This window comes from Rhinolophus ferrumequinum, assembly GCF_004115265.2.
Source record: "Rhinolophus ferrumequinum isolate MPI-CBG mRhiFer1 chromosome 15 unlocalized genomic scaffold, mRhiFer1_v1.p scaffold_54_arrow_ctg1_1, whole genome shotgun sequence".
In the NCBI taxonomy this organism is placed as follows: Eukaryota; Metazoa; Chordata; class Mammalia; order Chiroptera; family Rhinolophidae; genus Rhinolophus; species Rhinolophus ferrumequinum.
Genome location: NW_022680357.1, coordinates 3,962,294 through 3,975,747, shown reverse-complemented (window position 1 = coordinate 3,975,747; position 13,454 = coordinate 3,962,294). Strand labels below are relative to the sequence as shown.

Below are 13,454 nucleotides of genomic sequence, written 5' to 3'. Positions count from 1 at the left end.
GCCCTTTGCAACTGACTAGTCAGGCTGGACGGGTGGGCTCCAGCCTCCAGCGGGAGCATCCGGAGACCCTGAGTTCTGAGGATTTAAGCTCCGGCCGTTGCGGTAGGGGCGTGGCCTATAAGGAGCAGAAGCCCGCAGCCGCCTCGCCCCACCCCGAGCAGCCAGGACAACCCGGCGCTGTGACCCCGACCGGCTCCGATCAAGATGGCGCTGACGGCGGTGATACGCGTCCCTTCGCGCGCACTGCTCCGCCCGTGTGCGTGACCTCCGGCGGGTGGGCCAACTCGGGGTCGGGGGTGGCAGGTCGGGTCGGCGAGAGGAAGCGGGCTAACGCGCTTCGCTGCGGTTCGCAGGGGCCCGCCTCCGGGATGCAGCCCTCGGGTGGATCGAGCCGGCGGGCGGCGGCGGCGTCGAGGTCAGCGCGCAGCGCTTCGCGAGCCAGAAGGTCCTGGTGGAGCCCGACCCGGCCGCAGGTAAGCGCTGCCGGGGTCCTGGAGCCCCGGAGCCCGGGCCGGCCGCACGCCGTGCCTCACCCGCTCCGGCGTTGGCCGATAGTGCGGGCGCCTGGCGGGCCATAGTCACCCAGCCTCCTGAGCGTTTTTTCCTGCCGGTGCTCACTGCCAAGGGGTGAGAAAGGTGAAACTGAAGAATGCTGTGCGGTGCTGGCCACAGCGTGCTCCATATGCAGTTCGTTGTATTATTCTCCCCCAGCTCCAAGCCCCGAACTGGAATCCAGACTCATGAAAGCTATTGAATTTGTAAAGGCCACGAGAAAAACCCCAATTTTAAAATCAGTTCCTTTTGAGCTTAAGGTCATCAATCACGGTGGTTTAAATGGTTTCTTACCCCCAACCCCCCCTCCCGGTTCATTATGAAGATAAAAATATTTGTTTTTTTAAAGTTTGGGGGAAGTGCTCCTTTATATAAGCTATTAAATTGAAAGTATTTTAGAATAAAATATTTTAATTTTTCTTACTACTCCCACGTGGCGCAGAACCCAGCAGGTACTTTCCTAATTACAGCCCAGAGCCACAAGTGGAATCTCGCCTTAACACCATGACCATCCATCAGAACACCTCTTAAAACTCCAAAGGGGATAGAAAAGGTAGAAAAGCCCCTTTTGAAAGAGAAACCTATCCTTTCTCTACCAGAGAGCACTCCAGAGCTGGGTCCTGAGAAGGCTTGGGGTCAGGAGACGGGCAAAGTTTCAGATTTTAGGACGTGCTGCCATCTAAGCCTCAGCCTTTCAAGATGGAGGCCCCAGTGTGGTTGGGGGAAGCCATCCCCCTTGTTGGGACTGAGGGATTGTGATGGTGGCACTACAGCTTCTATTTTTGAGATTTGGATCTCTGGTATAATTCTGCTTCCTAGACGTTTACTATGCAGTTTCAATGTTTCTATTTACTTTGGCCCAGTGCTGGCCCTGTGACTTGGGAGAGGTTTTGCATCTGGTATGGGATCCACTCTCCTGGCTCCAACTTAAATCTACATAACATATGCAAAGGTTGGGATAATCAGCTTTACCGCTCCTTACCCCCCTCCCGACTACAGGAAAACATAAAACTTGGGACCAAACCAAGATTTGATGTAGTAGCTTCCAGCAGTCTGCCCAGCCGACTCTCCTCTTACTTTAATAAATCTTCTATAGTTTTGTCTGATTCGTGAATTCTTTCACGGCCTGCGAGAGAGCAGACACAACACTCCTCTACTGTGTTCCTTGGTTCAGTTCTTTTGTTTAGCTCCTCACTGGGTTGGGGCTGCCTGAACCTGGTGATGAGGGGCTGGCCCTCGGGGTAGGCCCAACGCTAAGTCCAACAAAAGCCTGGATTTCTGAAAGGATCATGTCTGTGGTACATTGGAATATATATCAAAGTGCAAAAACACATTTAAAAGTATCGGAATGGATGGTGGTGATGGCTGTATAACATTGTAAATATACTTAACGCCACTGGATCGTATACTTAAAAATGGTTTAAATGGTAAACTTTATCTAAACAAGGAAAAAAATATTGATTTTTTTACCAAAGTGCTTTCACACCTCATCACGGAAGAACGTCCTAGATTCATTGGCTTAACGTGGTAGAAAGTCAAGTTTCAGGTCAGAAAGCCAAGTCTGGTTCTGTCGTCACTGCCAGACCGTTAGTTTTCAGGCATCTTGAAGCTTGGGTGAAGTAATGGAGTAAAAGTACTTTAAAAATGTTTTCATTTAAGTGCTGTTACTGAAGCTGATTTTCGATTCCATTTAACAGTCCATTCAAGTAACATTATTTAGTGCCTCCCCTGTGCCAGGGGTGTTGTTACTTACCTTGAGATGTCCAAGGTCATCCAAATTCCTCTTGGTTGACTCATGTTCGCCTTTAGCCTATTACCTTTCCCCCAGTGTCTGCTATTCTGACCCACCAGGCTCTGCAAGAATCCAGGGTCCGCTTCAGAAACTTTCTTCCGAACCAAGTTTGGGGAGCTTGCTTCTGGAAGTCCTAATCGCTTCTTGTAGGTACATGTACATATCCGTAGGCAGTTAATAATTACTTCTTCCTCATAAATCAAAGGCCTCAGAAGACCCCGTTGCCTTCAGAACTTAGTTCTTTCTCCTAGAGAACGCTTTATGTTGACTGTGGAAATTTACAAGGTCCTGACCAGGGAAATGGCCCTAAAATAAACAGTGGCATTTATGGAGCCCGGGGTCTGTCCTTGGGCCAGGAAGTGAGAACAGATGGCCCCAGCCAGCCCAGGCCAGCAGCTGCACTGTCTACAAGGGCAGGCCCTGTCCCTCCTGCTTTCCCTGCAGCTGGCGGAATGAATGAATACAGAACACCTGACCCCCAATATTTTCCACCTCTATCCTTAAACAAGCGTGAACCAGAGCGCCTCACTGTATTCCTCCTTGCACATCTAGTTCTCAGAATTGGCTCACTCCTCAAGAAACGAAGGGCATTTCCTACTCCCACCAGGACGGAGGATTTGCATCTGGGAGAAAAAGATCAACAAAAATGTATACATGAACATCCATAGCAGCGTTCTTCACAGTAGCCAAGAGATAGAACCAATCCGTGTCCATCAGCATAGGAATGGATAGACAGAATGCAGTGTACAATGGAATATTACTCGGCCTACAGGAATGAGGCACGGGTACGTGCTACAGCATGGGTGAACTTTGAAAACAAGTGAAAGAAGCCAGGCACAAAAGGTCACATGATTCCATTTATATGAAACGTCCACAATAGGCAAAGTCCATAGCAACAAAAAGTAGATGAGTGGTTGCCAGGAGGTGGAGCAGGAGAGAATGGTGGTGGTGTTGAGTACAGGAATTCCTTTTGGGGTGATGGAAATGTTCGGGAACTGGAGAGTGGTCGCACAACATTGTGAATGTACTTAGTGGACAAATTGTTCGCTTTTCAGTGGTTGATTTATGTTATGTGAATCTCACCTCGATTAAAAAAAAAAACCCAAACCAGGTAACTTTCCTCGGCCAGATTGAGGGTGCAGGATGACGGGGGTGCTTTTCCAGTGCTGGGTGTGAGCTTTCTCTTCATTTCCACACTAGGGGTCGCTGTGATGAAGTTCAAGAACCCCCCGGTGAACAGTCTCAGCCTAGAGTTGCTGACGGAGTTGGTCATCAGCCTGGAGAAACTGGAAAATGACAAGACCGTCCGAGGCGTTGTGTTAACTTCAGTAGGTGCTCGTGAGATCCCCAGGGCCCCGAGTTCTCTGATCAAAGTGCAAACCTGTTACTAGATCAAAGTCCAAACTCAGACCATCTGCACGTCACGTCTTGTGGAATAACCAGGCGCAGGTGCCCAAGAGAGGCTTCCAAGGATTATGGCCCTGGGCAGGTGACAGGTTTGCAGGGACAACCTTGAGCCCACACTAAGTCATGGAGGGTAGACCCTGCTCAAACTTGGCAGTGGATTCCTGGGGTGCCTTCCCTGGGCGCCCCAGTAACAACGCTCGTCCAGAAAGGCATGCTCTCCATTCGTCTTTGGGCAGGTCTTAGAGTTCAGTTCTCAGAGGGCAAACTGTTTCCTTCAGAATCCTCGAGGGGACCCTCATCATTGTCCCCACGAGCCAGCAAACAAGTCTGTGGGAGCAATGTCATTGTTGAGGTCTGGGAGGGGCAAGAGGCATTGTCTTTTGGGCCTAGGAGGGTGGGACTAGGAGTGACCCTGAGAGGAAAAGGTGCAGTAGCTGATGAGAAGGGGAGCCAGGTGGTCCTCAGAACCTGGGCTGGTTTTAACACCCAGACACACAGAACTGGGGACCTCGGGTGTTCCTGCGTCCCTCCAGTGGGCATCAGGCCCACCTGCTCTGCCAGGCGCCGTGGGTGCCAAGAGAGAACTCAGATAAGACCCAGGCAGGGAGGTGTGGACCCAACATAACAGTCCATTTGTTGGGTTGGGATCACCTTTTAAGTTAGAAGGAGGCACAGACAGCATGAGTGTCCCCCAAAGCTAAGTGCCACCATGTTACAGAGACCAGTGGGGACATCTTACCCTGCTGTCAGTAAAAGTGCAGGAAGCATATGGCCGCAGCCTCTTTCAGCCAAGGTTTGGAGCTTTCACTGTGGGTGTGCACCTGCTTTCTTATCCCTCAGGTTGTCGAGGCCCACCCAGTGGGTCCCCAGCAGATGAGTGTGGAATGACAGCATTTTAGTGTCCTGTGGCCACTGTCACAAAGTACACAAACGGGGTGGCTTAAAACCACAGAAATGCGTTCCCTCACAGTTCTGGAGGCCACAAGGTTTAATCAAGGCATTGGCAGGGCTAATTCCTTCTGGAGGCGTAAGGGAGAATCTCCTTGGCCTCTTCCAGATACGTCTGCCCTGTATTTCTGTGTCCAAATTTCCCTCTCCTTAGAAGGATTCCAGTCATGGGATTTAAGGCCCCCCGCCCCCACTCCAACATGACTTCACCTTTTTTTCGCCCCTGCCCCCCGGTTTCTAAGCCATTTTTTCTCAGTCTAGTTGTAGGACACAGCTCCCTGGCCCATGCTGATATTAGGAGCCTTGCGCTCCCCCCTGGCTGAGGCAATCGGTCGCCGGTCATTGGTCGGCCACTCACAGGGACTCACGGCAGCTCACGCCGACTGCTGGCCAGTGTGGCCACTGGCCGCTCATGGCAGCACACGTTAGCCCGTGGCAACACACAGCAGCTCACACTGACCTCCGGCTATTCACGGCGGCCCAGCTCCAAGGAGAGCCGTTGTTCACAGTCTTAGCTGTAGAGGGCTCAGCTCACTGGCCCATGTGGGAATCGAACCCGTGGCCTTTGGCATTAGGAGCACGGTGCTCGATGGTGCTCCAGCCGCCTGAGCCACCGGGCCACCCTCCTTCATCTTGATAACATCTTACAAAGACCCTGTTTCCGAATAAGGTCACATTTACAGGTCCTGGGGATGAGGATTGGATCTTGTCTTTTTCAGGGACACAATTTGGCCACCACATGACTACAGACATGTTGCTAAGTCACAGAAACAGGCCACCCCACACCTTTTCTAATGTGTCTGACAGAGGCTGTCCCCACTTAGGGTCACATGGTTTATTCTCTCTCATCCAGAATAGAACCCTTTGCCTTCGATTGCCTAAATTGCTAGCAATGTGGGCGAGTGCTGTTAAGCTGCCCGGCGTCTGTGCTGATAAAATACTGGATTCATGGGGGGAGGAGACCATGAAGGAGCTCGTGGTAGGAAAAGGACAAGGAAAAAGGCAAAAAGGCTGGCTGTAAAGTCCAGCCGTGTCCTTAAAGCAAGAGCAGCTCTGTCCCTGCTGCCATCTCTCCCCCAAACCAGAGGCTGGTTTCCAGGTCCCTGTATCTGGCCCACGAGGGACAGTGAACTTGGTGTAACAATTGTGCATCTTTCCATCTCCGGTCTTTTTAAGTTACAGGAGTAGAGCATGTCCCGTGGAAACAAGAGGTCAGCCTCCAAGTATTGCCCACACACAAGCACGTGTGTGTACGAAAAAAAAGGGGTTCCACTCCGACACTTCTCACTGCTGCTTGATTCTGTCACTTAGTATAAGGATGTAGAGGACGTGGAGTGTGACTGTCCCATACTTTATTTTTCTGCCTGCTCCTCACGGACAGTGGGTGGTGATTCTCGCAAGCAGCATATGGTAGCCATTATCACTTCTTGTCAGCTCATGCCAGCCTGTGTTGGCCCAGCCCCCAGCCGTGGGAGTTTCTCCTTTGCTCAGAAGTGCTGGGACTGCCACACGGAAGCCCCAGGGGTGGGTGTTGCCACATGAAGGCTGCTAAATCATCCCTCCCCCGTCTGCGTTCTTGGCCAACAGTCCTTTGAGTGCCCAGAACTTGGTGCCCGCTGCTGGAAAGTGCCATTGTGCTGGCAGCCCTTTACTCCTGCCTGTTGTTCCTCTTCTGTCTGTTTGCACCCCTCCCTTCCTTGGCAGCTGTGTCAGGACCTGGGGTATCCGTTGGCACAGCACACACGTGTCTTCATGCTCATTCCCCAGGCTTCTGTCTCACACGTCCCAGGCCAGGGCAGAGGTCTTGATGGTCATTGCCCCTTCCTTCCCTGGCCTCGTTCAGCCAGCAGCCCCTCCCGGTCTGTGCCAGTCTGCAGCTTGCTTGGCCTTTGGGGATGTCAACATGTGCCCCCAACAGACTGTCCGGAGTCCTCCACACGCCTCTGAGTTTCTCTGCCTGGGCTGCCACACATAGATGTGCACAGAACACAGTGCCTTTATGTCCCTGGGGGAGCGCCCGACCCTATCTGCCACTTCTGCCTTTGCCAGTTTGAACTCGGGAGGGGAAGAATATGCCAGGACCTAGGAAATGAATCCGAGAGAGATTGAGGCTGAGTCCCTGGAGCCCCGACTCTGGGCTGGGGTGATCTCAGCCCTGCTGCCCCCTGAGCACCTGGGGGAGCATTGCCCTGAGAGGTGGACTCATGGGGCCCTGGCTCCCTCGCTCACCTAGGACTGCCCGGGGATCTTCTCAGCCGGCCTGGACCTGACAGAAATGTGCGGGAGGAACCCAGCGCACTACGCTGAGTACTGGAAGGCCGTGCAGGAGATGTGGCTGCGGCTGTACCTGTCCAACCTGGTGCTGGTTGCCGCCATCAACGTGAGTGTCCCCACTCCCAAGTGGCCTCACAGAACGGGGTGGGATTTGGGGGATGTGGCCCTGCTCTCGGAAAGCCCCCAGTGGGGAAGGGGGCCTTGGGGAGACCCTCAGACGAGCACAGGTAAGCATGCCATTACAGACCAGCATGACTTGGTGACAGGTGGGGTCACCTTGGTCCCTGGGATGGGAGCAGAACCCGAGGGCTATAAAGGAGCAAGTGGGGGATTGGATCCACATTTTGGAAACATCACTTTGGCCTCACCTGCAGAAGGCAGGGGCAGGCCGCTAAGGTACGGCTTGGGAACCAGTGTGCCCCGAAGCGATGTGGCGATAACCCAAGTGAGGTGCAAGGAGGACCTGAGCTTGCTGGAGGGGAAGGATGGTGAGAGTTAGGAAGACTCCATGGGGTGCAGTGGCAACTGACTGCCCTGCCATCTCTGTTTGGGACAGTGAGGTACATGAGTTGAGGGCAGAGACATCCTACTGGAGATGGCGACAGGCCTATGGGCATGACCTGACATGACCGCTCTGGCTAAATGCTCATTTGGCATTTTAGCATCCTGACAAAAACTGTGAAAGGAAAGGCAACTTGTTACCCTGACTGGTGGGTAAGAAGAGTGGTTTTCTGGCCCAGAGAGAGGGCTGCCGACCCGCCAGTGCCTGGGGCCTCCAGCTGATGGGCAAGCCTGAGTCCCTTGTGCACACCCAGCCCAGACAGTGCTGGTGCAGCACCCTGGGGACAAGGGGGCACTCCAAGAGCTCACACCCTTTGGCAGGCCGTTCCTCTGGACCCCGGGTCCCCGGCAGCACCCAGAGCCTGGTGGTCTTGCTTCCCCTGCAGGGAGCCTCCCCTGCCGGAGGCTGCCTCATAGCCCTCACCTGCGACTACCGGGTTATGGCTGACAACCCCAAGTACTGCATTGGGCTGAATGAGACCCTGCTGGGCATCGTCGCCCCCTTCTGGTAAGGCCAGGGACTGTACCCTCACTCCACTTGGCCCTGGGGCTGAGCCCCCAGCCCCAAGTGAGTGGGTGCCTGCATTCCAGGTTCAAAGATAATCTTGTGAACACCATTGGGCATCGCGCCTCAGAGCGCGCTCTGCAGCTGGGGTTGCTCTTCCCGCCGACAGAGGCCCTCCAGGTGGGCATGGTGGACAAGGTGGTGCCCAAGGACCAGGTACAGAGCACAGCGCTCTCAGTGCTGGCCCAGTGGATGGCCATTCCAGGTGAGGAGCACAGGGAGGGGTGGCAACTGTGGGTACTAGTGGGCGAGCAAAGCCTCTTCGCCTCCCCTCTCCTTTCCTCTCTTTCCCCAGCCTGGCACTCCTGGTAAGACCAGCACAAACATGCAAACTGACTTAGTGTCCTGGGGCCACTATAATAAATTACCACAAGTCGGGTGGGGATGGGGGTGTGCTTAAAACAATAGAAATGCATTCTCACAGTCCAGAGACCAGAAATCCATAGTCAAAGTGTGGGCATGGCTACGCTCACTCCAAAGACTCCAGGGGAGGTTACTTCTTGCCTCCCAGTGTCTGGTGGCTTGTGGCATTCTTTGCCTGTGGCCTCGTCACTCCTGTCTCTGCCTTCATCTTCACATGGCCTTTTCCTTCTTTATCTCAAATCTCCCTCCTTTCTCTTCTAAGGACACTTGTCATTCGCTAAATCCAAGATGATCTCATCTTAATTACATATACGAAGACTTTACCGAATAAGGCCTGGTTCTAGAAGGGTGCTTAGAACTTGCACCAATATTTTTTTTGCACGTATCTTTTTGGGGTCCACTATTCAATCCACTACACAGTTGAAAACAGCCTGCATGTCTGTGTATAGAAGTAGGTCTGGTTATATCACCTGTGATAGCACCAAGATCAGCAGAATGTGTGTAAAGAGCCAGGTAGGTTTCCGGCTTTGTGGGTTACACGGTCTCTGCCACAACCATAGCACGAAGGCAGCCACAGAAACTACGTGAACTAACGAGTATGTCGGTGTCCTGATAAAACTTAGGGTCCCTGAAATTTGAATTTCATATCATTTTCACATGTCACAAATACTACCTTTTAAAATTTTTTAACTATAAAAGTGTAAAAACCATTTTTAGCTCACAGGCTGAGATTGCTGACCCCTGACTTAAATGACTGAATACTGTGCAGCCATTAATTATGTTATAAAAGGATATTTAGTGACATGGGAAATACTCTCAATGATATAGTTGAGGGAAAAGAACAAGTTTGAAAGGCAGTTTTCACAGTATCATGTATGTTTTTCAAAGAAATCAGTGGGCAGTGGGAAACAGGTGATTCTCATTTTCTTCCCTCTACTTGTATCTCCTAAGTTTTCTACCAGAGTTTCTGTTGGAACTCTCTTGGGAAGATTGGGAATGATGCCACCGTCTCAAAGAGTGGGTTTTTATACGTGGGCCCCATTTTGTTTAGACCACGCTCGACAGCTGACCAAGAACATGATGCGAAAGCCCACCGCGGACCGCCTGCTGAAACAGCGCGATGCGGATATCCAGAACTTTGTCAGTTTCATCTCCAGAGACTCCATCCAGAAGTCGCTGCAGATGTACTTAGAAAAGCTCAAACAAAAGAAAGGCTAGGCCACCCACACAGGCTCTGGGCATATATGGCCTTCGGGGGTCCTCTGGTCTCAAGGGGTTTTAAACTAGGTATTTTCCAGCTTGAAAGTCCTTTCAGCTCTTTGTTTTGCTGATCTTCTTCTCAGAAGGCCCTTTTCCTTGTAGCTAGCGTCCTAATGCCCACCACCACCCACCAGTGCCTTTCCTGCCTGGCAGCTGGGCAGGGTGAGGTCGGCGGGCAGTGTCTGGCTTTGGGAATCATGAACTGGCAGGTGGGACCGTGTGGACCTCAGCAGTGTCACCACTGAGTGTCTCCTTTCCTAAAGCAGAATTGTGAATAAAGTCCTCTGGTTGTCCATTCCTGGTCACTGGGTGGTTTTCATTGCTGGAAGCGTAAGGCCAGGCAGCCAGGGTCCCTGATGATACTTACAAGATCCCCCACCCTGAGAAAAGTTCTTTGGCCACCACATTTCACTTAGTTCAGAGGTGGGAGTGTATGACAATTCAAGAGAAATCGGGAGACCTTGGAGAAGGACAAAGCAGGCATTCCTTGAGAGGTATTCTATGCTGAGTGTCCTAGATCTTATTTTAGAAAGACTTCACAAGGAGCACTTGCTCAAACTCGAAATAAAGGCTTTTCCTCCCATATAATTCAGGACAGTTCCCAAATCCTGCCAGAGATAAGATGTTTCGAAAACCAGAAACTTCATCAGACCCATCAGTTGCGTGTACCCCAGCTCTGCTTGTTCCCGACACTCAGGGCTTACCTGGGACAAAGGCCACTGTCCTGTCCCAGCACAGGGCCCCTGAGGAGGAACTACCCAGGGAAAGACCACACCTGCTGCTACCCAGGAATTGCTGTACACTGGGAGGTATGCGAGTTCTGTGGGCAGGGCCTTAACCTGACTTCCCTGGCAGTGCTGGACAGGGCAGGACCTATGATACAGACCAGTGCCTGAGGGTTCCTGCAGGAGGGACATCCAGCTAGGAGGCTGGCCTTGGACCTGAACACTGTCCCTGTGGGTGTGAGTACTGAGCCCCACTGCGCTCAGTACAGGTTCTTGGAAGCATTTTCAGTGGTTTGGAGGCGGCAGTTCCCAGCAAGATGTGACACTGACAGGCCAGGCTGTGCCTCTCCCCTAAGGGACCTGCCAGACTGCAGGACGGGTTTGTGCTGCAGAAGGGCTGAGTCCTGAGAAAGGACGGAGGCCTCCGAGCCAACTTGTGTGTGGTCCTGGCCGAGCGCTCGTGCACATTTATTGAGCACAGCTGCGCCCAGCACTCTGAGGTGCTCCTCACACCCCTGTGAGGTAGGTGGTGGTAGCCCATTTTACAGATGGGGAAACAGGCTCAGTGATCCCGTAACGTGTCCATGGCCGCTTGTCCAGGCCCAGCCGACCCTGCTCTGTGGCCTTGCTGGGGGTTGGCCTGCCATCCTGAAGAAGCCCTGTGAGGCTCTACCTCATGGCCAGTCTGCAGGCAGTGTGCTCTGGCCAGGCCTCCAGCCTGTCAGTGGACCTTGAGGGTCACCTCCACAGGAAAATGGTCACTTACGGCAAGGGCCTGGAAGGAGAAGGGTGAACCTCAGAGGTCTGCTGGGCAGCCTGTCCTCAGGCTCCACCTCAGAGAACAGCGCTGCCTCCCATCCCGGCTCCAGGATGGAGCCCACTGGGTTTCTACAAACCACTTCATCTGGGGAGCAGACAAGTGAGGCCTGGGCTGTCCACCCCTGCTGCTGCCTGCAGGTGGGGTGAGGACAGACTTGGGATCCCCACCTCAAGAGACAAAGGGCATCGTATCCTACCATCACAGACTTGTTCCATTCAGCCAGAAAACCTCCAGGAGCCTTTTCTAGAAAGTAGTGCAGGGAGGGCAGGGCCCTGGGCAGCAAGGAGCTGGCTCCTTCCGCCTACCTGCGCGGGGCAGCCTGGGGATCCCCATCCCTGCCGGGCTCTGCATTCACCTGAGTCTGGTCCAGGCCGAATTCCTCCTGGAAGTCGTGCACAGCAGCCGACTGGGGCTTCAGGCTCCTGCGCAGGTGGGCTCCGCAGACCACGATGCGGTCGTAGGCGCAGTCCGAGTTGCCCACCGTGGTGTCGGCGCTGTCCGGGATCAGCCACTTGAAGACCTCGCTGCTGCGCAGGCGGATGGACGCCCAGTCCTGCTCCCGCACGTAGCTGCAGTCCGCGTTGAAGTCACCCAGGAACAATATGTCCTGCGGGCAACCAGGGTGTGAGCCCGCCTGGCGGAGCCCAGGACTCCGTGGCTGCCCCAGGGCGCGCTTCCGGGGACCCGGGGCTGTGCGGGGCGCGGGGCTTACGTTGGTGCCCCACTTGTCAATCAGGTCGAGGTACACGTCGTAGAGAGCGTCGATCTCCGCTACTGCATGGTGCGGCGCTGCGTGCAGCGGGACGAGCACCAACTCCTTGGCAGCTGCGGGAGGGGGTGGGTGTCAGGCAGGGCAGAGCCTGCGGGGGCGGGGCCCGGGGGGCGGGGCCTCACCGGAGCCGGGGGCTGAGAATTTGACCACGAAAGGTTCGCGGCTGAAGGAGTCCTCCGGGTCCGGGTACTGGTACGTGTCCACGACCGACACCGAGTCCTTCCTGGAGGCAGAAGGCGGGTGGGCGCGCTGAGCCGGTCCCCTCCTGCCCTGCGCGCCGCGTCCCCGCCCCTCACCTGTAGACGAACAGGTACATTTCCTTGTACTGGTCCCGCCCCAGGGGCTCGCTGCTCACGAAGCTGTACTTGTGCCTAGACACGCTGAGGAGATACGGGCCAGGCCCTGGGTCAAGGCACCGCGCCGAGGCCTGGCATCCCGGCCGGAGCTTGCGACGCTGGACCCTGCCCACCACACCTGTTGATCTGCTCCAAAAGCGCCGATACGGCGCTCAGGTCCGGGTCTCGCACCTCCTGCACGAGCATGATGTCATAGCCAGCCAGGATCTGGGAAGGGGACAGCAGCGGGGGTGTCACACGCGGTGGATTCGCCCGCGGAGCCCAGCTGCAGCCCCGCCCCAGGTCCCCGACTTCACTTGCGTGATGACGTCGCCGCAGGCAGGGTCCGACACTTTGCTGTCGCCGAAGCTCTGGATGTTGAAGGCTCCAATGCGCAGCGCTGCTGCCCCGGCGGCTCCCAGCGCCCACAGCGCGGCCAGTAGGGCCCGCGGCCGGCCCATTGCGAGGAGCCGGCGGGCTGGAAGGGACAGACACCGCTCACGTGAGCGCGGACCTGGACTCAGAAACACCCAGCCACTTCTCTCTTCCCTGGCGCGGGGGTCGCGCAGGGTCTATGGCCCAATGCTGGCTGGCACCAAGGCGCAATGTCCCCTATGCTCTAGGTCTTCCTAGGGTGCTGTGCCGGGCTCGCCACCATTCTCTTATTCCGTGGGAAAACGGAAGCCCAAATAGAGGGACCCCATTGCCATCCATCCCCTGGCTCTGCCCAGCTCCCAGACTCACCTGAGATGTGGTTGGGGTGGAATCAGAGGCTTAGGATCTGGGTCCAGACAGGGCTCTGAGGTCCAAGCTGGAAGTGTCCGTGGCACAGGACAGACTGCAAGAACTTGGGCAGACAACAGCTCTGGTGCCTGGGCAGGGGTGGGTATTTGAGGCCTTGACCAGGGAGGGGCCGGACTCTTCTGGGTCCCACCCCCTCCATGGAGTTGAATGTCAGAACTTCTGGCTCTCATTCCCATGGAGACCCCCACCCCAGGGCAAGGTGACAACGGATCCACCCTGAGCCTGCTCTGGGCCCCCAAGTCTGTCAGAACCAGGACTCAGAAGCCCCTGCCAACA

At 54.7% G+C, this 13,454-nt stretch overlaps 2 protein-coding genes across 2 annotated transcripts; one reads left to right on the top strand and one right to left on the bottom strand.

Moving 5' to 3' along the window:
* ECI1 (enoyl-CoA delta isomerase 1) lies at positions 1-10,017 on the top strand. Its single transcript, XM_033101244.1, has 7 exons — positions 1-256; positions 354-473; positions 3,545-3,672; positions 6,933-7,079; positions 7,921-8,042; positions 8,126-8,304; positions 9,514-10,017. Exons 1-7 carry the CDS (start codon positions 205-207, stop codon positions 9,678-9,680), a joined length of 915 nt encoding a protein of 304 aa, XP_032957135.1. The 5' UTR covers positions 1-204; the 3' UTR covers positions 9,681-10,017.
* Positions 10,018-10,160: 143 nt separating this feature from the next.
* DNASE1L2 (deoxyribonuclease 1 like 2) lies at positions 10,161-13,277 on the bottom strand. The gene is made up of 8 exons (XM_033101245.1): positions 13,119-13,277; positions 12,692-12,852; positions 12,514-12,602; positions 12,336-12,419; positions 12,162-12,262; positions 11,980-12,092; positions 11,623-11,874; positions 10,161-11,222 (listed from the first exon to the last, which is right to left on the bottom strand). Exons 2-8 carry the CDS (start codon positions 12,833-12,835, stop codon positions 11,169-11,171), a joined length of 837 nt encoding a protein of 278 aa, XP_032957136.1. The 5' UTR covers positions 12,836-12,852; positions 13,119-13,277; the 3' UTR covers positions 10,161-11,168.
* Between the last annotated feature and the right edge of the window lie 177 nt (positions 13,278-13,454).